The sequence below is a fragment of the Chelmon rostratus genome, chromosome 7, assembly GCF_017976325.1.
Source record: "Chelmon rostratus isolate fCheRos1 chromosome 7, fCheRos1.pri, whole genome shotgun sequence".
Lineage (NCBI taxonomy): Eukaryota > Metazoa > Chordata > Actinopteri > Chaetodontiformes > Chaetodontidae > Chelmon > Chelmon rostratus.
This window is the reverse complement of record NC_055664.1, coordinates 20,131,834-20,157,449: the sequence shown is the minus strand read 5'-3', so window position 1 is coordinate 20,157,449 and position 25,616 is coordinate 20,131,834. Positions and strand designations below refer to the sequence as shown.

Here is a 25,616-nt window from a genome sequence, read left to right as displayed (position 1 = left end):
TTGGGACTTATCATTTTTCCAGCCCATTGTTACTTCCTTCCATAGAGAATTATCCTTGCTCTTTATTCCGACATGAATTGTAATGTCAGCATGAAGAGGGCGACGCAGAGAGAGAGCGAGCGACATACTGACACGAATACACTGAACACATAAATGTACAGAGCCCTGGCAGTGCTTCATTCACTGGGTGACGCCTGACTGAAAGCGCTGATTATGCATATTGTCATCGTCCTGTGTCATTAACTGCTGAGCCTCAGAACCTCTGCCAGAACATCGCAGAAAACTGACGAAGAAACCCTTACATCACCTCACTACTGAGCTAGCAGGCATGCTGTTGTAAATGAGAAGCCTTTTGTGTTTTGAGAAAACAATGCTCTCTCTGCATCGGCACGCCAACGCTTAAAGCGTTCCTGTTTTAGACGCTCTGCCTAAACTGCTGCCACACAACGTTGGTTGGGTATTTTCTTTGAGCATCTAATTCTTTATTAAATGATCATGAGTTTCTTTTCCCAGGTCTTAAATTTCTAATCTGGATGTTGGACAGAGCAGGCCCCAAAAGCAAATCCACGTCCCGAAACTTGAATTTTCGTTACAAAAACACAGATTAGAGACATAAAATGGCATCACCCAATCAACTCCAAACTTTAATGTGCTTTTAAGTTTTATAATTAGTCCTATTTCGCTTCGACTTCAGTTTAAAATAGTTCCAGATAATTACGGCTTGGAAACTCTGTGCATCAAGCAGAATGTTTAATGTGTATTCAAATAAGCAAAACATTCATTATGTAGATAATGTACAAAGCATGGATAAATACTTCATTTACATTTTCAGTTATTAAACAGACACACTTATCTGGAGCGACTCACAGCGAATGCATTCAAAGGACTGAAACAACCGAATACCGCACGTGAAGTTGATGGAAGTTTGAAAATAAATACATAAACACTTAACTTTAATAGCCTTATACACAAAAACAAAACTATCCCCGGATAAGTACCAATTTGAATTTGAAACATAACTCTAAGCAGGCATACACCCACGACTGTACAAGGTTTTTTTTTTAAACATACCACTGCTCTTCTTTTGTACGATACAGTAATCTCCCTCAATCCTCACATTGTGCACCCCTTTACTCACAGTTATCAGGCAACGCTTTTGTCTGCTGACACTGAAAATCGTGTGTAGGAGGTTATTCAGAATGAATTTGTTTCTCCCTGTGTTAACCTTTTAAAACCCAAGATCACAATACAAAGGAAACAGATTTAAACAAAGTCATGCAAGATTTCCTTCAGCATCAAACCGACAATGAGCAGCTAATCTTTCACGTGATAGCAGCTGTGATTTCTTACATGCACAAGTCCTGGTCTTTCTCCTCAAAGATTATGTCGTCACTCAATATGTTGAGCTTCAGAGGCCGTCTCCTCCAGCTGCTGCATCATGTTCACACATGAAGACATTGTACTTATACCCTTAAACCTTGCCTCTCTATTCCCTTTAACGTGTGTAACAGTAACTTAGTGACGAGGCTGAAAATGATATCAAGTGTAAATGTTAGCTCAAAGGAACCCTGTGGAGTTTTTGACCATTGATTTTGTTGTCGCGTGCCTGAACACACACACGGGTGATGCGGGCGACGTCTTACACTTTCAGTGTCACGCTGTTCCTCCGATCTGCAGGCGGCAAACGTGGATGTAAGCAAAGCAGGTTTCAAACTTCGGCTTTGCAAATATTTTGTGAGGAGGGAAACACCTTCATCCCATTTGTTAGACCTCAAGGATACAAACAATGTATTTTGGTGATTACCACAAAATGTAAACAGAAACTTTGTTTATATTTAGTTTTTTAGGGTTGTTTGAGGCTTCATTCTAATTCTAAAGTTGGAAGTTTGGAGTCGCCTGCCACAAAAGCTTATTTCACTTCAGTCAGATGGCTGAGAGGACTACTCTATATATCTGAATGGGCTTTCATACTTTTAGGTTGTGGAAAGCCCTCTTGACAAATAGATGTTATTTTGTATGAAGGGTTTGCAAAAAAAAAAAAGTAATGTCATGTACGCAGAGAACAAAATGCTGTCCAATGGCTCAACCAGGAGGAGGAAGCACAGACGGAGACAAAGACACCTCTGTGCAATAAGAAATCACCAGTCAGTGGTAAAAGAAACTGGGAATTCTGCATAAAATCTGTGCAGATTTAAATAGGAACAGGTGCCTGTTTCAGTGTCAAGTGTACAATAATGCCTGGGATTAACAAGTGTGTTGCTTTAGCAAAGCTATTCTCAAAACTTGAACAGGGAAGGTTAGTTTAGTCAGGTCAGCGGAACAGACTATGGACTGATCACAGTTTTAACTTATTCAATCTAACCACAGAGTAGACCACACAGGGCCCCCCCCCCAAGAAAAAAAAAAAAACGCGTTCCCATAATGTTTAGAGTTTTGTTGCAGTTCCATAATGATGCTGGACTGGAAAACAAATTAAAAATAATTTGGGGGGAAAAATGGCTTCAATAGTAACCTTCTCCCCTGTCATACAACACTGTGGGGACATCAACTAAATGGACATTTTAATCATCAGTCATTATATAACAGAGAATCAGAAATTCTTTTGGGGCCAAAACTGCTTCAGATGTAAATAATACACTTGGTGTCTAAATGATACTGTTTTTAGCTTTGTTAAAACAGCCACTATTAAAGGAAAGAAGAAAAAAAACAGGCGATTCCAAATTTTTAATTGGTATCATTAACATTAACAAATGCTTTCTGATGCTTCATTTCTGAAGCTTTGTACAGTATTGAACCATGAAAAGATGGTATTGTCAAAGTGAAATTTTTGTAAAACTTTTGACTATTACACTGAATAATTCTCTTCTCTTATACCACTGCATTTCCTGTCTAACAATGAACAAAGCACCACGGATACGTGTGATAAAGTACTGTATGGGAATAAAACCAAATCTTTTTATGATCAGAGGATTCTGCATAAAAAAAGTCCATGTACTATATGCACAGTACTGTTCAAACAAGAAATGAAAGCAGCTGACCAACTACGAAGCCCAAGAACTGAACAACACATTTAAATATACTGCTAATTAATTCCATCAACTCATCACCGCCACACATCTAAGACGGCACAGTACGGATCTGTACTGGTTCTCTGACCAAAACAAAACTCTCACATCAAGACATTAATGAGAAAGTCCTTCATTTGACATCCTTTTAAGTTTAAAATTGGAACAGTAAATTAACAGCTGCATTTTTGATTTTTTTTTTATTCTTATTTTCACCATGTCCACCCCAAACGAATGTTGTTTCAATTGTCACACCCATCCTGGATGAAATACAGCTGTTATGATGATTACACATAGCATGACAGACGGACATCAGATGAACAAACAGAACGAGACAATTAAACAATTAGCAGCCGTTTCCTCACGCGTTCATTAGAGCCCCAACAGGGAAATGATTTCCCCTACTGATAACGAGAACTATAAAGGAATATCTAAGAAATCTGCTTCTACTCTTTTTGTACTCTACAGTCATTCAGTAAGGCTGCTAATCATTTCTTTGACAGCCGTGAAGAGATGCCACAGATCACAAAGCATACTGCAGACTAAGGTGCAAAACGCGCTGCCACCACAGCACAGCTGTGCGTCACATGACATGTGTCACATGACATGCCATGGTGCAGGGGGGACCACACGATGCAGGAAATGGGTGGGTATTGCATATTGTAGTTTTCTTCTTAATAACAAAAAGTCTCTGTGTGTGTGTGTCTGTGTGTGTGTGTGTGTGCCTCTGCACCCACTTGCAGAGTCAGTCCTCACACCTACAGTATAGCTGGCCAGGCAGTGTCTTTTATGACCTATAATGGTGAGACTCGGGCATACAGCTCTGAGCGTGACTGCAGCCCTCTGATGAGTCTCTCCTCATCCATTATGACAGCTGCAAGACCACAAAAGAAGGCAATCTGTCACTGACAGGAAGTCGGGGTACCGCAGATGGGAGATGTGTTCTGCAGAAAGCGCTGCTTCTCAGGGGACACTGGATGATACGACTGAGGTGTAAACTGTTGCTGGGCTGCGAGTCCATGTCTGCCAGTGTTTCCTGCCACTGTGGCTGTGTGGGTTTGCAAAAAAAATAAATAAAAAATAGACCTGTCGTGACGTGCGTCATATGGTGGTAGCGGGTTTTGCACTCGACATGATGCTCCACTCAAAACCTGAAAAGTCAGTATCAAACACTCAGCCCTGTATGCTTGACAGGTGGCTGTGAAAAGTTTATACCTCCATTTTCGTGGAACACAGTGGCTGTAGCCTGCTTGAAACCATGTCAGTTACAGTGGATTTCAATAGTGATCAGTTTTCACAGTTGGAAAAATGCCCATTAAACCTCTCCTTGCAGCATAATCCACATCTCCAGTGGCCACCTCCATGATCAGTCCCACACTCACGTTCTCATTTTTGTCTGCAGGAGGTGAGTGTTTGATGCTCAAAAGATTTTAAGTGGAACACTTTTACCCTCGGTTTTCAAGTGATACCAACGTAAATGTTAGACAATCTACAGAACTATGGAGATGACAGACAGACTGAGCTGGGCTTGAATCCAGGCAACCTCATGCTGTGATGGAAAGTTTGAAATGATCAGACGACAGCGACACAGAAATGGCGTTTCCCTTTTAGAACGTTATTAACCAAATCTTCATCTGATCTCGTGGGATAAGCTCTACACGCTTTCTATCACAAGATCAGTGAAGTTTGCAGGCTATATTTGGGAAGCATGCAGCAGTCCAATCAATTTCATGAACTCTGATGAGATCATTCCTTGGGGTTTTCAAGAAACAGCTGGGAAATTTTCAATGAAAAGGGGATTATTTTACTTCAGTTGGGGGTTTTGTCAAATCTGGAGGCATATTTTGCAACACTACTCCAGTACATTTCTGTGCCACATGGATTTCATACCTGATAGATCCTGTTTAGATGTGCCTGTAGGAAGAAAATGTAGTGCATGTAATGGACTGGCTCCAGAATTCCTCCATGAACTACAGTATCTCTCTGAAGCATTTTCCCCCTCATTACCTCTCAACTGTAGCAAGACACCAAGACCTTGAAGAATGAGGCCATGTGGGCAATAGATGTACGAGAATACCAATCAGGTATTCATTGCTTTTGATGGTTTGCACATGTAATATTGCAGAGGACATTACCAAGAGGACACAGTATTAAGGATGTAATGGTAAGCAAGAGGTTGGCTTTTAACCAATGCAGTGCCAAAACAAATGTTTAAAGATGATGGCAGAATATCCAGACATAAACCTTAGAAATGATAGCATTTTATTCTAAAACTTTTCAATCACCAGCATGAGCAGAGTAATGATAACAGTGATTGAAAATGCTAAACAAACACTTGATCATTCAAGTGCTCGTTCTAGCAAACACTGTACAATAAGAAGCAGACAAAGTTTAATTACTGCCTCAAATTGCGTGCTTATTTTGGGAATGTTATAATTGGGTTTCTGATGCAGATTTTCTTGACATTTGGGAAAACTCCAGTCAAATCTGAGTGTACTCCACTTTACTGGCTGAGTTTCACCGAGCTAATTACATGAAGTCCGCTGGGCCATCTTGAAGGAGCTGCTAATTTAGGGGAAATAATCAGTGGTACATAAACCTTGTTGAGGGTGTTTTGCCATGAAGCTGCAGAATTCCCCCCAGCTGCACATGATCAATATACCTCCTGAATTTAGGTTAAAGGTATTCAATTCCTCTCCTTGAGACACCGGCGTCCTGCAGGTTTGTGTTCCTCCCTGGTGGTTATTAGTCATTGTGTCCCAATTCCACATCACAGAGTAATGCATTATAAAGTCGACTCACGAAGTTAGAGTTAAAGAAATGTACTTCTTCATTTTGTACATATAGGAGCTGTGAGAGACTCAGTCAAAGTGTAACTTAAGAAATATACCACTTTTCTCATAGATTTATTCCTATATTAATTATTTCCTGTGCTGTTGCCAGAGACAATAAATAAGTTATATAAATAACTTTTTTTTGCATCCGCCAAGTAGTTTTAGTATGTCATTTTCCCAGTGTGTACTATTTAGTAAAACAGGGGAGAATGTGTAATATCCAACTGGAACACGAAAAAACGAAAATGTCTCTCTACTTTGCACCAGGTGTGGTTCATTAACTCCAGGAGGATAATTGCTCACAGGACACTCGCCCTTTAATACCTAGTATTTAGATATTTAACTTATACTGTCATCCATATCGCCTTTATTATTTTACCTGCTCTCCTTCAGTGAAGACACGCTCACCGTAGCTCCAGTTGATGGTAGGAGTTGGATCTCCCGATGCCTCGCACGTCAGAGTTACCTGCTCCTCCATCTCTGAAGTGCTCTGGTTTACGATGTACGTGATCTTAGGTTTGACTGTAAACACAAAAACAAAGTCATCACAGCCACTCGAACATAACAAGGCGGCCAGGTGGTTTGGTAGCACGAGCACAATAAGTACGAGAGCAACTCTGTGGATTTGGGATGAGTTCAAAGGGAGGATGAGGATCAGTAGCTTGACAGGTGAGTGGGATTCTTATGGCAGCAGAACTGTATTTAAGCTTTTCCAGTCCCAGCAGCAGCAGCAAAGTTGTGATAACCATGTGTGCAGCCAAACTTCATTCATGTAATAATTTATTTAGCCTATCTCAAAGGAGCCGGTCTTCATTTTTGTTTACATTTGAGAGAACTGTCACGTTACAGTACACCTAAGCTAACCTGAAAGCGCAGCAGGGTGCCGACACCGTGACATGAGCAGAGCGAATTGAAGTGCTACCTCTGAAGCGTGAGGTTGAGCATTAATCTGTGCTTTCATATTTTTCATTCCACTCCATGAAGGGTGAACGCATGGATCAACCAATGCATTTGCTAAATGGGAGCCTATTCAAATAAACAAAGGAACAGCTGCACCGTCATTTTTTTTATTTCTGAATTAAAAGTGTTTGAACATGCAGCAATTTGGATTCACTGTTGGGGGTATCACAAACTGATGGGCAGGCTCGGGATCAATGTTTCACATCGCTTATGTTAACCCTGATCCATTTTCTGATCCACTCTTCTTATTAAAACCAGTTTCTAGGATACAGCATTGCGAATGGTCGGACCCGAGAAGGGCACAAACAAACCAATAGTCCAACGCTAACAGCAACCGCACTGACGATGTGTGTCAGCGGGTGAAGTGAACGGAGCCGCTTTGAGTATTTCACAGGTGCATGAAGCCTCTGAAAAGCCTCGGCTGCTGTCTAACAACTGCATTTAAACGTCAGTGTTTTGTTCATGCTGGAGAGAAAGAGACGAAAGAAAGAAATCCTGCCTAAACCTTGCTGCCACTGCAGCTCCACGCTGACACTCACACAGACTTTTCTCCAAAGACACCGATGCTTATTTTCAGCGTTCAAAGAATCTGCTCTACCAATTTCAATGCAGCCCTATTCAAAGGCTCTGAAAATCAGTTTTCTCAATCAGACTTTGAGATCACATGAACTCAAAATCTTCTACAGATAGCGCACTTAGTTATTTCACATCATGTCTGCATTTGTCTTTTTTTGTCTGTACTCTCCTCACTGGTTTGAAGTGGGTGAGGTCAGTCAGGTGGAGAAAAGTGTTGTTACATATTTCTGAGCACCATACTGCCAGCACTGTCAATCAAACTGATCAAAACGCAGCCACACAATCCTGATGAAGCTGGGTTCCGAGTGTTAAACTGTTGATTAATAATACCTAAAGCCTCATTCAGACAGCACTCCCCAGTAATTGAACACATTGTTCCAGATGGCATTTTGACTATTGGGACATTAACAGAACATTACAGGATGCAGTCTGTAGTAGAGCGATGGATATTCTGCAGGATAAAGCCAAAATAGAAAGCCAAAAGCCTCCTCAGGGGTGGAGGGAGAGACGTGACACGCTCCCTCTCAGAATCATTATCTCTATCTCTATACTTTTTTATACTGCATTGAAAGTTAAATGTGTAAAATTGTAAACAAATATAGGCAGAAAAACACAGGACATAGAGGTGACAGCAGTACCTGCAGCAGCTGACACTTCATGACCTTTCTCTTTGATCATATTGGTTCCCTAACAGGCCTGTACGTTTGAGTTTGCACGTTTCAGATGAGCAAAAGCATTTTTAACTTACTCCATTTTCACACAGATGTCAAATTTCATACCGAGCTGATTAAAAAAAAACACAAAAACGAGCAGAGGGGCAAACTGTTCATCATGATTCACTTTAAAAGGTAAGAACATCACTCTGGACAGGATTTAAATTAAAATAGGACCAGTGAGTTCCCTGAAAGACAGTAGGCAATTGTGGCTTCAGTTATTACTGGAGCTTCGATGGGGGTGAAAAAATTGCCACATATGCACTGTGGACAGGATTAAAGTCACTGACGAGTGCAGGCAATGTTAAAATCTCCCCACTTCCTCTTGAGAAATAAATACAGAAAGTATCTTAAGACTTTTCTTCTTAACACAGTACTTAATTGTTGCTTGATTAGTGAATGTTATAGAGAAACATTTTCAGGGGCTTTAAGGCTGCGCTGTGCTGCTGTAATATGTAAGAAAATATAAGTATCTAATCAGACTTGGTATCTTGGTACTCAATATTCAAGAACTACATCGAGGCAGCTTTCATATGCAGAAGTGGGAGACTGTAAGGAAATGCATGATTGTGGCTTTTCCCACATTGATGTACGGAGACCGAAGCTTGGTGAGTGTGAGAAAATCTTCAAAATAATGAGGTAAATCTTGCTAAATTGCAATGTGCTTTGAAAGCTGTCTTCAGTAATTTAATGGTAATTGTTTACCCGGTGAGCTGTAAAGAATCAGGCCCTGGCCACCTCTGTTGTTCAGGAAAAAAAAAACTGCAGCAGCCAAGTCATTGTAAATTTAATTGACAGAAAGACTGCATGAACTGATATTGTGATTGAAATTATGGTCGTTCTTACGTGACAAAATGAACACAACAACCTAGGGAGCAAAAGTGAAGGAAAAAAGAAAAAAAGATTTCAAAGAGTTCAGCTGAGCTCATCCCACTTGGCCAGCTCTGTAAATCTGTAAGATTCAGCCTTATATGAAACAACCCCAACCCACACTGAGACGACACCTCATCTTATATCCCTTGGAAAACAGACACATAACCATACTATTGTTCTTCTCCCCTCCTACACACTCGTATACCTCCGTTCCACACACTGTAAACAATTTATATTGTCACTTTAGTACATATATGTGTATGCATACAAAACATTCTGCCTTACCAAACACTCTCAGACTGAGCTCCTGCTCACTTTCCCCTGCCTTGTTCTTGGCAATGCAGGTGTACTCTCCCTCATCCAGCTTGGCCACATCCATTATTGTCATTTCTGAACCATCTTCATTAAAGCTGTACTTCTCTCCTGCCTCCAGAACCACTTCGTTCCTGTGGAAAACATGAGTGTTGAACATTATATCCATCCATCCAAATCGGTTTCAATCGTTATTCTCATTCTGCGGCATGTTACAAGGTTTTCTCTAAAAAGATAACTGTTTGCTACCCTTAGGTCTATAGAAAATAAGCAGTGCTTTTTCTACATCCTTGAATGACCAAGGGAAAAAGATCAAGCAATAAAGTAGAAGCGCAGCGATGAAAAAGAAGAGGGGAAAGCTCAACATGTCAGAGCAGAAAGTCTTTTCAGAAAATGAGGGCGATGATGTTTTTCTTCTTCAAGCCTTCTGACATTCGGTGTTAAAACTCAATTTGAACGAAAATGGCTCACATATTTTCATTTTGTCGTCGTACAGTGTATATTGTCAGTCACCATTGGCAGCCATGTAGAGGAGATAATGTTCTCTGGCCTCTGACTGTCTGTTATCGCTCACAATACAACTTTCAACAAGTTGCAGGTGCCGTCTAACTGCGGAAGTATGAAAAAATTATTCCAAGGTCGACAAAATACAAAAAAACCCAAGGCCATCAGTAGCTCCTGGGCTGCTTGCACCCCCCTAATCTATGCTGTCTACTCAGCTAACTGCTGTCTTGGAAACAAGATGAACAGGAACAGTTTAACAAAGCAGGAGCCTATCAATGTAGTAATGACTGTATTCAGATACACTGAATAATGTAGCTATTGATGACACCCCGGTCTTCAGGTTTCACTGTTTACATGCACCTCTGATACCCTGTGATTAAGTATCCTGTTGCAATGAATAAACCGGTCTGTAGAATATCCTTAATATCCCAGAGTGTGTGGTGGCCACTTTGGCCTCCAGTTTGATAGAATAACCACCCATGAAAGCCAAGCAGCAAGCACGCCTCATCCCTTTTATTTTGACAAGCTCTGGACAGGATGTTCAGTCCAAAAAAGCCACAATTTACTGGAGAAGCAGCAGAATGCTTACCTCTGACAGCAAACTGAGCAGGCAGGGTATAATGTCTTATGCATTCGGTTTCAGTAAAAGCCTTATCCTTATATAATATCATATATGATAATGTATGATATATAATAGTGTGAAAAATGTTATATAATAATATAAAAAATGCAAAGCCAGCTATCATTTACTGATGGTGGGTAAAATTTTCCTGCCGTCCTGCTGTGCTATAGAAATTAATAACCTTCATAACACAAAAAATACAATAGGCTATAATGAATTTCACACTTAATTCTCATTTCCTATGCAGGAGGACAGTGATTCTGTGAAATGAGACACTTTAGAAACTACTGCAAATACTACCATTGGTAAATCTAAACATGTATTAGAAACATTTCCTCATTTTTAAGATGATATCAGATCATATGTTGCTGGCACTTGTACAACCCACACAGCTTGCTATTTCTAATTAACCCCATTTCTTTAATCTGCTGCGGTCGGCTTTTTACAGTGTGGACATAATGATACATTGACCAAGATGGCGGTGCAGCCGCTATGCGAGGCTCAGCATCTCTCCAGATAACTTTAATCTAATCTAATCTAATCTGATCTAATCTAATCTAAACTACTGACGTTATGTGCCAACAAACAGTCGGCGCTACACTAAATTTCAGCACATTAGCAGTGAGGTTCTATGGATGGCAATGTTGGTCTGTCTGTCTGTTGGTCAGTCCATCACTTTGGTACAGTCTGAAATATCTTAACTATTGGATGGACTGCTGTGAAAGTTTGAATTGCATTGACTTTGGTGACTTTTACTCTAGTGCCACCAGCTAGTTGACATTTTGGTACAGAATAAAATGTCTTGATGACTACTGGAAGAACTGCTATGAAATTGAGTACAGACATCCATGCTCCCTCAGGATGAGCTGTAAAAACTTGGGGGATCCTTTAACTTTTTATCTTGCACCATCATCAAGTCAAAATTTCAATTTGTCCAATACTTTGGTTTATGAACAAAAATCTCCAAAACTAATGACACTGCCATCAACCTCAGATGTACTTTAAATTTTGAGCTAATGAGCAAATGGTAAACCTCAGCATGTTTGCACTGGCATCATGAGCACGGTGACATTAGCATTTATCTTAAAGCACAACTGTGCCAAAGTGTAGCCTCACAGAACCTCTAGCATGGCTAGTGTTGTTCTATAAACAATCACTCATGTCAAAAGAATAATTTAACAGGCGATGAGAGTCGTTGTGTTTAGTCTGGTCTAACTACAAGTCAATTCTAAAAACTAACAGACACAGTCCAAATTATTAGGGTGATGTGTTGACATATGACAAGTGCTGCTGCAAATGTTGAAAGCATTTGTCTCCCCAGCTGCAAGCAGAGTTTTACCTTGTCCAAGTCACCATGGGTTCAGGATAGCCATCAACAGCACAAGTCAACATGGCAGGCTGCCCGACATCTGCTGTGGCATTCACCTCTGACTGCCATACTCTGATGGTCGGGAGCACTGAGACACAGAGAAATAGATAAATAATGTAATAGAGAGAAAAATAAATTGGTAGATAGATACATACATAGGTAGATGTCACACAGACAGATAGGAGGAGGGAAAGCAGAGACAGATGCTGTGACAAATTCAGAACATTTATTTTAAGCTCACTCATTTGCTAGGCTCAGAAGTTGCAGGAAACAGACTTCATTAGCATAGAATATCTTTGATACACGGTTGCCCTGGGCAACTGTTTCCATATTGATGCTGGGCCTGGTCGCCTCTAAGGAGCTACGGCTTATTTAAGCGTCATGGGACACCTGCCGCACAAAAACATGCACACAGGAACAAAAAGCGAAGAGGAAATCCTGCTAACCGTTCACAACGACCTTGATGACCCGCAGATCAATCTCGCCACGGGCCATGAGGCGACCCTCGCAGGTATATGAGCCCTCATCTGTCTTCTTTATGCCACGGATTTGAAGGTGATTGTTGCTCAGTACCTTAAACCGAACTGAAAGGAAGCAGAGGATAAATGCATTCTCAGGTGTGTTATACATTTGACAAGTTTAAATTAGGCACAAGTCACTCACTTTAAGTGTTTGATGAAAAAGAGCTGCTGTCGTGCTACCAGGAGGCTTGCATAGTGATGTATTGAAACTCCATATATACACACATATGTAGTTGCCTGAATAAGTCAGCCATGGCAGAGATTCACTTTGATGTATCTGGCTGACAACTTATCAACACTTTAACACTGGTGTCTGGTTTAGTCGGTAAGATCTCTGCAGTGTTATTACAAACTTGACTTTAAATTTATGCATTTTCTTCAAGCTCCATTACTCCAAGGGATATGCAATATTTTTGTCTGTCTGGGGGATACTGCTACATAAAAAAACAACTGACAATACAACAGATTATGTGTAATTTCCACTGTGTCAAATTCAGCGAGCATGCCCAACACTCCTTCCGCCTGCACCAGAATAAGAGGAATATGGCCAAAAGCCCATAAGAACCCCCTCAGTTTGAGATGAAATGTGACCCAAATAAATTTAATCACATAGTAATTCGAAATACTATTACAACCCACACAAGAGCTTGTGTTATTATTTTTCCAGAGCAATACCAACAATACCATACACATTATGATATTGCTCAGTGTCAGGGGTGAAGAACAGAGAATCAATTGTATTTTCAAATTCAAAACCAAATTAATTTTTTCCTTTCAAAGCACAGGATAAACCCTGGTGGCCACAAAAGCGGGGCGTCAACAACTTCTAGTGTCTAACACTGGGAAACCACTGTGCCTGCGGTTGTGTTTCGACTATGTGCTCTTGTATTATGCAGTAGTTTATGTTCATTACATTTAGAATAAATTAGTCGCATTTTCAGTTTTAGTTTGCTGGAAGATATGCTTTATGCTGGTTGTCGTAAGTGTTTTTACTTAAATGTTAACTCTACAAAACTGCAATACTAATATTCTGACGTCAGTCTTGTTCATGTCCAGCCCATATTACATCAAATAATAAATACTAATAAATACTGCCTTGATCTATGTCAGTATATCAGTTTTCACTTTGGGAAGCAATACAACAAGGAACACAAAATATTTAGTAATAGCAGATTTTTTTTTTTCTTTCTAATAAGATGGACCTCAGGGGGATTTTATGCAAACAATTGTGCGAACTAGACCATGCAAATTGAATACAAATATTTAAAACTATTCATATTCATTAGTTAATGTTTGTCAAAGACATGCAGTTGAATGAAACACTCACAACAAGGAATATTAAGAATGTGCTGAGATGACAGGATAAAATCAAGCCAAACAGAAATATGCTCCGTGCTGTTCAGAGAACTCTTACCATCTTTTTCCATCTGTATTTTTGCTCCCTTGTACTTCCAGAGGACAGTGGGTGGAGGCGAACTGATGACATCACAAACAATATTGGCATTGTCTCCTTCAGTAAACTCTTGGGGCGAGGGGGCGTTTGTGAAGGTGATTCTTTCTGGAATATAACATGCAAAACACGTCTTTACTCATTGGTATTAAAGTATGAATCTCATCAAAACTCCATCTCCTTCACTTAGTTTGTCTGTTGGGAAGGCATATATTTGTATTCAGTATTGCAGATAGACATTTGTTAAGCATTCTTTTTCATTACTGTTCCACACACAACAAGATATCTTCAATATTAAGCTAGCAATTTCTTTTCAATTCCCTCCAATTTTCTTGTAAAAAGATGGCTACGCTGAAAGAGAAATGGCAATTTTACCAATCAACACTTTTATACATTAAAAAAAAGATCAAATTCTGAGCCCCACCAACATCATTGTAACTACAGTAAAAAGGACCATCTTTTCTTCAAACTTCCTTTATCAGGCAGTGCTTTCTATTACCCTGAGCTTCTCATCACTCTAAACAGGCTCCCAGGACTTACTGTTTTTCAAGTTATCAGAGCTAAAGCGTTTCTAAAACTAACAAACTGGTTAATGGAATTTGCCAGGAGCTCTGCAGGGCAGGAGTGAAGCCCTAACGCTACCTTACAGTCTAGACTCAGGGCAGACGTTACAGAATTGCCTCGACTTCCCGGCTCTGAAACTACACCATTTGAACATGCAAAGACATTTTTAGCTATGCTGTGCAGCTCATTTCTTGAATCTAGCGCTGAATGTTAAAATTTAAACACAAACACACAAAATATAACACTGTAAAAAAAATAATAAACTGCAGCTATAGCACTCATTGCCTGCAGGGGGCACCAGTGTGGAAATTGTAGCAGCTGTTACTTTCTTTGGCTGCAGGGGGTGACATTGCATTACACTGACAAAAGTGCTGCTGTAGATGGCAGAAGTCGGCTTGTATATAGCTGCTAAAATGGCACTAGCTTACCTTATGCGATTACCTGTGTGAGTTTGTGAGTTTACAAGCCAGTTCCACGAGGTGCATCACATAAATGAACAGTTTAATTTCCCTTCTTAAAACACAATTTTCTTAAGATTTAATCAAGAAGAACACTTATCTTAACCAACTGCAAACAGAAAAATGGAACTACTTTGCGTCGGACACTGTATATTGATTTTGATATGCCATGTCTACATGGGTGAACACTTCTAATAATACGCTAACATAGTAACTGAAACAACAGGAAAAGTTGTGTTCGGCAAAGGATTTCATCTCTGATGGACATTTGCTGATGCTTGGCATTCATGGAAAATAAAAGCCATTACTCACAAGAACTGCACAACAGACAGGATCATTAAGCAGCCCTCTAATGGTCTTCCGACCGTTTATTGAACTGATGAAAAATCCATCCTCACTTGAAAGGAAAAAGAGTAATGTGTTGCCCTTGAGCAGTCAATAAAATACTGTGAGTTCAATAAACAGGATTTTTTTCCTCTGTGCTCATACGACTCAATAATTTGGAGAGTGGGGAAATACTTACGGAAGATTTTCACTTTGATGGTTGACTCCCCTTGCTGGTCACCATTGGTAGCGACACACCTGTACGTCCCCGCATTTTCAGTCCCAGCTTTATACAGTGTGAGGGTGGAGGATGACTCATCATTACGGGTTACTGTTATGTCTGGTCTGTTCGGTTCTATCCTGTCCCCATTTGGTCCAAACCAGTCTATCTGCTTGGCAACACCTACAACTGAGAGCACAGTAAAGAGCAGTGTGTTAGGAACAAGTGATGTAAAATGTATGCATTCCACGTCAGTGAAGTTCACCAGAGCCCACAGACTGAATATTGTAGGTTGTTCCTACGCCTGCATGGGTTGAGGCTTGTGGTTTCTGCATTTTAGCTGTTTGAAACAACAAATATATTCTAAAAATAAAATGACAAAATGTCAGAAAATAAGAAACTCTAAAGTTTTTCTTCAATAATCATATCATGTTTTGCCCAGAACAGATGCGTAGAGCAACAGGAAACACAGGACTTTAAAGGGGGTTGTCATGATTAGATTGATAACCAGGACATTTCAGCCATATGGATACATTTATGCGTCCTAGCCTCCTAAATCACCAGGATCATCATTTTACAATAAAATCCCAATAAGTAGAAAGCATGGATGTGAAGTAAATATTAGCAGACTGTTATTATTTGTGAGTGCAATGCCAACATTTGAACAAATAACTCTTATTTTTATGAGAATGTAAACAGAAAACACAGACCTCTGTCTCTGCTGACATCATTCTCTTTTCAGCCACTTTAGGTCATATCTTTAGAGGAATGTAAAACATATAAGACGGTTAAAGTTACCTTCACACATGAAGAACTTGGACTCTCCAAGACTAATCTCACCCTGGCTTGGTGTGATCTGTACTTCCAGTGAAGCTGCAACAGGAAACAGAAAGCATACAATATAACACCAGAAACTTGTTAACGTCATTAATGAAGCACTGCTAAGTACTTCAATTACTGTTAATTAATTACTGGAAAGAGTATTAAGTGACATTTGGAACTTCATCATATATCTTTTGTCCAACAGGACTGAGAACCCAACTGCAGTTGCACCTGCAGTTTTAAAGTCACAAGCAGAATTATATTTCTATTTGATTATTTAATACCCAGTGGAGGATGGCATGATACAAAGTCAGTTAATTTTTATGATTTTGTTTTATTTTAGTTAATAGCTGCTACAAGTATCAAATGTTCAACTTTAAACACACAATCAAAGTTAACGGCAATTACAACGATAATGAGAAACTTGAGGTGCGACTCTTATTTTCTGCAGGTAGTGACACCCAAATACAGTGTGTGCACATACGTACATCTGTACTTTTTCTGTAACTGAACTGTGGAAACTAATGAACATACACATCAAGAAATCGACTGTGCCAGTTTTGGCTCTAGCCGCCTTATTACCAAAAACACGGACATTTCCTGTTCCTCTTTTGCCTGCAGTCTTCCTGTCCTTACAAGAGATATAGCATCGAGCCAACGCTGCAATTATTCAGTTAACATTCTGCAGTTGTGAGAACCAATGCGCTGCTGCCAACATACCTTCAGAGAAATTATATTTAAGATGCTTTAAAAACTTCGTCTGTCTAGAGAGATAAACGCAGCGAGTAGCTCAGAGCACTTAATGAAAGACCAGATGAAAAAGACAGATTCCTGTTATTTGACAGACAGGAGTATGGCCTGAAACACTTTGTGCTTAATTAGAACAAAGCTTCCCTTGTTTCCTGCTGAATCTCCCGAGGGAGTAGTCAGGGGTTCCTGTGGTTGACTAAGAAGTGTGACTAAATGGGCCCAAGTCCAGCTCCATATTACACATGAGCAAGACTGTGTGAATGTGTATGTACCACCATCAGTGTGCAAGCGCACACTGGAGGTCAGGGCGAAAGTGGGCACGCAGTGTTGTGAAGGGACACAAAGAAACAAGATGGTGACGTCTGCTGAAGATGAACTGGAGCGAATAGGCTCAATGCTTTTTGTAAAGCCAACACATGGAGGGAACAGGTAATGACTGATTTTGGTCACACCTTTTTCAACTAAAAAGTGACATTCCCTCAAATGTTGAAACAATAATTCAACCGTTGAATCATAGCACTGTGAAAGGTTCAATGATGATGGCAAATCCTTTTCTTATATTCTGTCCTTTCATGTTTGTTTATTCTAGCGGATCAGAGCTATAAAATTTATGAGATGAGAACTACTTACACATTGTCATTCATTTTACTCAGAGTTTAATCAGAATCTAAATTAGATTTTTAATTGCAAGTCATGTCTACTTCCTTCTTTTGGGTTCACCTGATAAACTGTAAATAAACCTCTCTAAATGTGTCGGAGATTAGCAATTACTGGGCTCATATACTGGCCACTAAAAGTGATAGTACTAGTATTTATAACTAAGGACAAATAGCTAGCAATGACAAGCGTGTTTTACAAAAAAAAAAGAGAAAATGACTTAATTGATTGATCAAATTTAAAATGCTTCGACTAATGGTCATACAGTTACCCAATCAGAGAAAGCTAAGTAAGCTGCAAATATTGACATTAGAGGAGCTGGAACCAGTGAATGTTTGGGATTTTCACCTAGAAAGCGACTACAACTGTTCAATTATTGATTATATTTCTCTCAATCTACTAATCTACTGATCACTTTAGCTCTTAACCCGTCAACATCTCAGGAAAACATACAAGGTCGTAATTACTGATACTGAAAAGGCTAAATGTGACCAAACTGAAAAGAAAAGAATTATCAGAACAAGGAGAAAATGAAAGGAGGACTATATATTTAAATTTAAATCCACCAAACAATGTTTTCTCCATCTTCCAGAGATTGATATTAAGTAGGCGTGTGGAGTATGATCTGTCATCCCATCAGAGCAGCAGTGTTAACTAGAAACTGAATACGTTCTATGAAAATCACTGTAGTTTGCAGTCTCTGCTGTCAGATTATCCTCGTTTTTGTCAAATAACAGAAGCACAAAGCACAGTTCACTATAACTGATTGCATGCATGACAGTTGTTTGAAGGTTTTATTTTTAAATGAGCCAAATTATTTAATTTTGTCACCAGGATTTGATGTTCAAAGTGAGGAAAGATGAAAACCAGGCATCAAAACCCCACTCATTTTATTTTCATATGAACTACTGAATGAAACAATGTTATGCTAATTTCATGGATAAGGATTTTGTTTTAATTGGACACAGGAAATAAGTACGGGTAGTGTTCATTTAGTCAAACTAACAAGCAACTCATTTGCAGAGGAGGCATGGTGATGATGATGATTATTCAAGTCAAGTGAAGTTCATTTGTAAAGCCCATTATCACATTCAATGTCTGAAAGCGCTTTACATCCACATTGAGGAAAAATCCTCGAAACATGCGAGGCACATAAAAAAAGGAATGGAAGGTGGTAACAGAAACACAAAATGCAACAATTAGACCACAGTTCAACAGCAGCAATACAATAAGTTCAACACTAATGTGATCTTGAATGTGATTTTAAAAACTCCAGTCGAGTAGAAGTTAAATGCAGGTCGAATTAAGTAAGCCATGAACAGATCCAGGATCAACTCTTCATATTTTTCAGTTCCAAGGTGCCAGATAGGTGGAGTGGCAATTACGAAGAAAGGTGAAATGTGGGGCAGATGAGTCAGGGTGGAGTAGTGCTAAGCATACTGACTGACAGAGCTGAGTTATCTGCATTTTATCTCATCCTGGAGTATAAAAGCTCAAGCTCATTCCCTTTGACGCTTATGATGGGAAGATCCGTAGACAGTGCAGTCAGAAAGACGGGTAAGATCAGGATTTACTGCAGCTTCTGTAACATGACCGAAAATACAGAGGCTGCAGAATCATGCAAAAATATACTGACCACTAAACACAGCATTGTGTCTGAGGAGCAAATTAAATGCAAAAAGAAACTATTTTGATGGCAAATAACACTTCGCATATATTACACACTTACTGTAGTTGCCAGCTTATTGTGTACACCTTGCTAAAACTAACGCAGTCTTAAAAAAGCAGCACTGCAACAAATCCCACCTACCAACCCATTTATATCAATAAAGGCAGACTTAAAATTATTAATACCTCTCAAAATTACACAATTCAATTCAACAGCACAGCAAACTACAGCCTCCAAAATGACCATAACGTTGAATCAACACCTCTCTAAAACAGCTTCAACAAAGCTGAACATTATAACCTTCATGAAAGTATGATTTATTATAGGACTGTTTTATTAGACTGCATTAGCTTTAGCTGGGTGTACCTCATAAAATGAGTCCACAGTGTGCTGGCTAAATAATGGAGGAGCAGGTACTATAAATTCATGACTGATCAAAAACCTTCATCTAACTGGATCAGCTGTGTGTACTGAATTAATGTCAAAAAGTCAGAAAGCAGCGAGCCAGATCGTAAAACCTGTCAGTGTACTTCACAACACTGCCTTTCCTATATTAAAACCAACAATGCAAAACCATTCTCATATCCCTCCTCCAAGCAAGATGACATTCAGAGGGATGAAGGTTCCACAGGGATTTCCCATCACATGATCCACCTCCTTCTTCACTGTCTCTCACTAAGTGTTTTTCTCCTTATTCAGTAGAATATTAATAATAAAATAATAAAACAAGAGCAACGCACCTGCACAGTCTGGGAGTTTTCCAAAATAAACTATTCTGTAGCCCAGGCACTAATTGGTTCTCTCTGATCGAAGGCAGAGCCGTGGCTCCTCTACGCAGATAGTTATGAACAAGACAGGGTAATTGCTCTCCAACCAACAGCTCACTTTTCATGTATTTAAGAGGCTAACAAGCGACTGTAGCTCAAGCCCAGTTAAAGGGCAAAAAGGGGGAAGCCAAATTACAAGAAGCAACTGTGTGTCATAGAAATTCTATCTGCATGTGAATCCCCGGAGACCGATCCATTTAAGTAGGCTGAGACTGCATGGGGTCTCCACATCATAGACGTTAATGGAGCATGGACTGTAGATAAGAGAATACAATAATTGAGAAGAAGGAGAATCATCTATTAAGTACTTTAAGTCTTAATTCATTAGAAGTTATTTGGCGTTATTAATTTTTCAAATTAAATTTTGCCTGTAGCACAAATTTCAAACATAGTTTTCTGATGAGCGTAATATTTTTTTAGTCCCAAATGTAAGAATGCTAGCAGCATGTATCTAGGGACGGCAAGCCTGTTGTCATAATGCATTACTTTCTGCAGAAGTGTCATTTCTGATAGAACCATGTTGCCAAAATCAAACATTTTCAATTCCTACGCTTAAGTTTTCAAAAAGAATAACGCAGAGTTATGCTAAAGTATAAATAAGTCAATTCCAAAACATATTTGCATGAGAAAAACACACCCGTTTTCAAATTTCATACATAATGTACTGATGCTTAAAAGCTGAAGATTCAAATGCTAAGTATATTTCTAAGATTTGTTCTTGCTGTTAAACTGCAGTTATTTCAGTGAACCGCTAATCACTGAGCGCAAGCTCTTAAACCTACTGTAAACTCACCTTATGCCTTAAGTCCATGTTCCTTAAAAACGTATGACTGTTTATTAAAACTAGAACAAGGACTTAGAACTGAGTAGAAAGGAAGATGGCCCTGAGAGCATTAGAAGTTGCTATGTACCACTAATTGGCAAACCAAACCCCAGGCTTATAAAACCTGCACACAAACAGGAGTAACGTGTCCAAACCAAAGTTTCCTGGTTGTTAAAGCCCTCAACACCAGCCTGGTTGAGAGACCAACAGATTAGATAAGAGTGACCTAGTTCTGGGTAAAAAACGGTAAACCTGCCTGCAGTTAAACTTGACATTTTATATTAAAATGCCTCTTCAGTCTTCAGCTTTTCATCCTAAAATTCTGCTTATACAAAAACTGAACCACGATGAAAAAATTCACTCCCCTCCCCATCAAAATCAACCTCTATCAAACCACCCAAAAAGCAATAAATGAAACCGGGAACGTGACGTTAGACTGCAAAGGCCGCCTGCAGGAATCTGAGAGACATTGACAAAAGACCAAGTGGAATTTTCCATCAACAAACTAATGTGAGGAGACTGACCACAAACAGTCAGAGACGAGGTATGGCTTTACCTCTAAGTAGCTTTAGATTCCATCTCACATGAATCATTTCATTCTTCAGATTGAAGAGGAAAGACATGCTGACATAAACCAAGGAGGACAATTAGATTTAATAATCTCTGCCTTCGAGACATCGCCATTTATGGATGCTGAATATGGTTGGAACTCCGAGATCAGCTGCCAACAAATGGATGAGGAATGCCGGTCTGTCCCAAAATCTGAGCAGCAAATTAAGTCTTATTTACAATCGCACCATGTGTTCAACTTGACAGATGACATATGAGCAGAGAATCATGGTCTGCCTAAGTTTTACCACAAAACTGAGACAAATGCCAAGAAAACGGCAGCAGTAAATCTAGTTGTTGGTCTATTTTCCTGCCTGTAAAGAGGAAAACATAAGGGAAATTTGAATTGAATAGCAGTTCATTTGTGATATAGCATTTACGGTAGCTGTGGACAATGTCATACTTGGATGCAGGCTGATGCAGCCTATAGGAAACAGCTTGCAGTGTCAATAATTCATGTCTCTGTAGGTCATCGGCGAAGCCTCAGTGTTCGTCGTCTTGGAGCAATCTCATTAAATTCTCTGCAACATGGAGTAAAAATACTACAATGGTAACATATTATTAATTAGAGAGTTTACGTCTCTGCTGCTTCTTAATGCAGGTCACAGCATGATGCAGCAAAATGTGAAGTATTTTGTGCCGTTTATTTGGATTACTTATTATTACTTATTATTCTTCTTTATTCTGCAATTCAAACTACGGTAGTCTCTGTGCTTCAGGTCATGTTCATGAATTTTTCAGCACAGCAATGAGATTATACTACTTACTTACATACCACTGCATACACATGTGCTTGCACGTGTATTGGTGTGTTAATGTCTCTCTGTGTAGCGATGGTGGTGGAAGGGGGTTATTTCATGAATGGAAATGATGTATATTGATGTCCTTGGGCAGTAATCAGTGGTTGCAGTTGGAGATCCTTAAATAGCCCCATGTAGCCTCAACCCATCTGCTCTAGCTTGGGTTGTATCGTAAATGTAAGTTCCCCACGGGAATTCACTGACTTTTCTACATTATGTTGGAAGCAACTGATAAGACGTGAAGAGCAACAACACCACGTAAATGAGAATTTATGCAGAGCTCGGCCTCTGTCCTTTAGCTTCTGTCGCTACCTTAAAACAACACCTCGGGTGCTATTGCCTGTGCTATGCTATTGGATGTTGTAGTAAGCCTCGAACCAAGCCATGACTCGCTTCACTTGCCGTGCAGGATTATGCTCATTATCTATTCTGCCAGCATTAAACACACACACACACACACACACACACAAGCATTTAAACTTTAAGCCTGCCAAATTGACAGTCACACTTATAAACCTCTGCTTAAGTAGGCCCCATCTGTAATCTAAAATAAACAAAAAATCTGATCTGTCCTTCAAATAAAAGGTTCGCTAGGCACTAGGACTGGGAATCGCTGACTAACTCCTGACATATATTTATAATTTGCCTATGGTAATGCCAGTATATATTACACAGCAGTTTCTGCTGTATGTGACTTGTCACATCAAATATATATCTCCAATATCTGTATAACCAAACAGAAGAAAATAACCAGCCAAAATATATTCTGTCCATGGCAGGAACCTAAGCCACACTTATTATATACTATTTATTTAGTGCATTAAACACTTTCCGTTTCATACAGTTTTATGGCCTGCTGAGATGAAAAAGTGTGTGCCAAAATGAATGAGGACTAAGCATGCACACGCACGCAAACACACACACAGCAACATGAACCGATGTGCAACTGCTTCAATGTCAAACAGCCTTTACTGGTGGTGTCTGAACTGCCTGAAAGAAAATCAGTTTAGACTCCAAATGTCTGTAGGAATGAAGTGCCTCTGCATCAGTAATGGTGCCAGTGTGTTTATGATGTACTGCAAGAGACTGACTCACAGTATATCACAATGTTATTTGTCTCACACACTCTAGCCAAGAAAAACTGCCAATAACTCCCCCACTTAGACCAATTTATTGTGTTGATTTATTATCACAAACACAAACATATTTGTCACTGTGGCAAGCTTACACCAACTTTGCCTATTACAATATCTAAGCTATAATAAAAAGCACATTGAAATGTACATAAAAAATGTAAGTTTTTCTTACAACAGAGACACATGCACGTAATTCAGGTGCTTTGGCTCATACAAGTCTTACACAAATCTCACATTGATTCTCCATGAACAGTAAAACGATTTCCGTACACACTAGAAATGAACAAATAAAACATTTAATTTAAAACAAACACGACACTGAGTTCCCAGTCTTGAAGGGACAATGCACACCCAAGGTGGTCGTATTCAGGACTCACTACTTTTAAGAAACAAGTATTTGCTTGCTGCTCATGCCTCTCAACCACAGTTATACTCACTTCTACCAGTTGCTATGGAAACGTGTTTCCCAGCTCCCCTCTCCCTATATTTTGACATCACCTCTCTCTGTCTCTCCCTCTCAGTCTCTCGCCCTCTCCCTCCCTCCCTCTCTAGCTCTCTCTCCCTTTCTCTCTCCCTCTCATGGCCATCTGATTGGATGCAGCAGTACAACCTCTGAGGAGTGACTATTTACATTGAAGAGGTTGTCAAAACACAGTTCACAACCTCAACCAATCACGATGATTGCCTTCAGCGGCGAAGCCATTGGTGGTATGATGCTCCAACGTCTGCACCAGCCATCCCCATATTGTACATACATAAAAACTACAACTTAAACCCTGTGTGCAATGTTGTTCAGTGAAACCACGTGATGCTTAAAGAGCACATTTTAACAATTCATTTGACACTCAGCTGGTGCTTCCCTTATTATAGCCGCAAGCTGAGGCATCAATATCTGCCAGGCTTTAAACACTTGGGGCATTTCATCTGTGCGTTGCTTTTCAAACATGATAAGACTGCACAACAGATGGCCGGAAGCTCCCAGTAAATCTCTGTGCATTTGGTTCAAAAGAAATGGTAATGTGCCAAACCAAAAGGAACAACTAGTACAGAGAAACTGTCTTTATATCTATTTCAATCTACTGTATTTTAGTCCAAATTATACTTGTAAAATCTTAATCTTAATCCCAAATCTCCTTTCCGTGGCATCTTCACCATAAAAAGAGGCTTACAGTGTAATTCATATGTACTTACAGTAAATCCTTTTTTTTAAGTTATAGATCATTAATTATATCTGAAAATTGACATTCTGCACTACCAGTAAGCAGACAACAGGATTGGTTTCGTGGCAGCAGAATGTTACATGTTAAAAAACGAGGGTGTAAAATATCACTTCAAATACTGATGTAATGGTCATATTTATGGGTTACATAATAGGGCAGCACACATTAGAATAAGAGGTCGAGGCAGCAGAAGCTGAGCTGCCACAGTGGAGATGATTCAGAATCCTATCTGTTGTTGAAAAGTGGCCGTTTGAAAGGTGTTTGGCTGTGATATTGAAGTATCATAAAACATGTCATATTTTATGCCGTATTACATTCATCATTTTGTCATAAGCCAAAAGGGGCGCTTTAGTCCCTTGCAGTGTAGTTTGATGTGCATCATTATAAGAAGGGATTTAAAAAAGAAGAAGAAAAATTCTGGAACAAAATGTTCCTCATTTAAATGCATCTAAACACATCCTTCGAAACATTACTATTTTGAGATATAAGTATATAAATAGAACTTATACATTCAATTGTAACCCATATCAACACCTGCCTGCCATCTTTTTTTATCTTATAAACTGGAATCTGTAACCGTCGTCATGTTGAGATATGACAAAAAAAAGAGCAGACTACAAACTCTGCTAAACTGCCAAGACGAGCGGTGAAAAGTGGGTCCTTTAAAAAGCAATTTGATAAAACGTCCAAAGAATCATCACAATGCAGAGTTCAAGGAGTTTGCAACAAATTGTGGGAAAGCGGGAGAAAAAGTCCAGGGACAACCCACGGGTTACAGCTAACAACAACTAACTAACAACTATTTTGGTAATCGGTTTGAAAAATTTTCTAAAAAAAAAAAAAAAACGTACAAGTCTTTGATCCCATTTTCTTAACTTGTCTATGATAGGAAACTGAATATCTTTGTGTTGTGGACAAAACAAGACATCTGAAGTCGT

The 25,616-nt window shown here is 39.4% G+C and overlaps 1 protein-coding gene across 3 annotated transcripts in view; it reads right to left on the bottom strand.

Moving 5' to 3' along the window:
• ncam1b (neural cell adhesion molecule 1b) overlaps positions 1–25,616 on the bottom strand; it is a 62,209-nt gene that overhangs the window by 16,685 nt on the left and 19,908 nt on the right. For all 3 annotated transcript variants that reach the window (XM_041941504.1, XM_041941505.1, XM_041941506.1), the window contains exons 2-8: positions 16,164–16,238; positions 15,345–15,554; positions 13,764–13,907; positions 12,275–12,412; positions 11,799–11,916; positions 9,307–9,467; positions 6,279–6,421 (exon numbers count right to left, since the gene is read on the bottom strand). In XM_041941504.1, the coding sequence (XP_041797438.1) occupies positions 6,279–6,421; positions 9,307–9,467; positions 11,799–11,916; positions 12,275–12,412; positions 13,764–13,907; positions 15,345–15,554; positions 16,164–16,238 (989 nt within the window). The remainder of the gene's footprint in view (positions 1–6,278; positions 6,422–9,306; positions 9,468–11,798; positions 11,917–12,274; positions 12,413–13,763; positions 13,908–15,344; positions 15,555–16,163; positions 16,239–25,616) is intronic.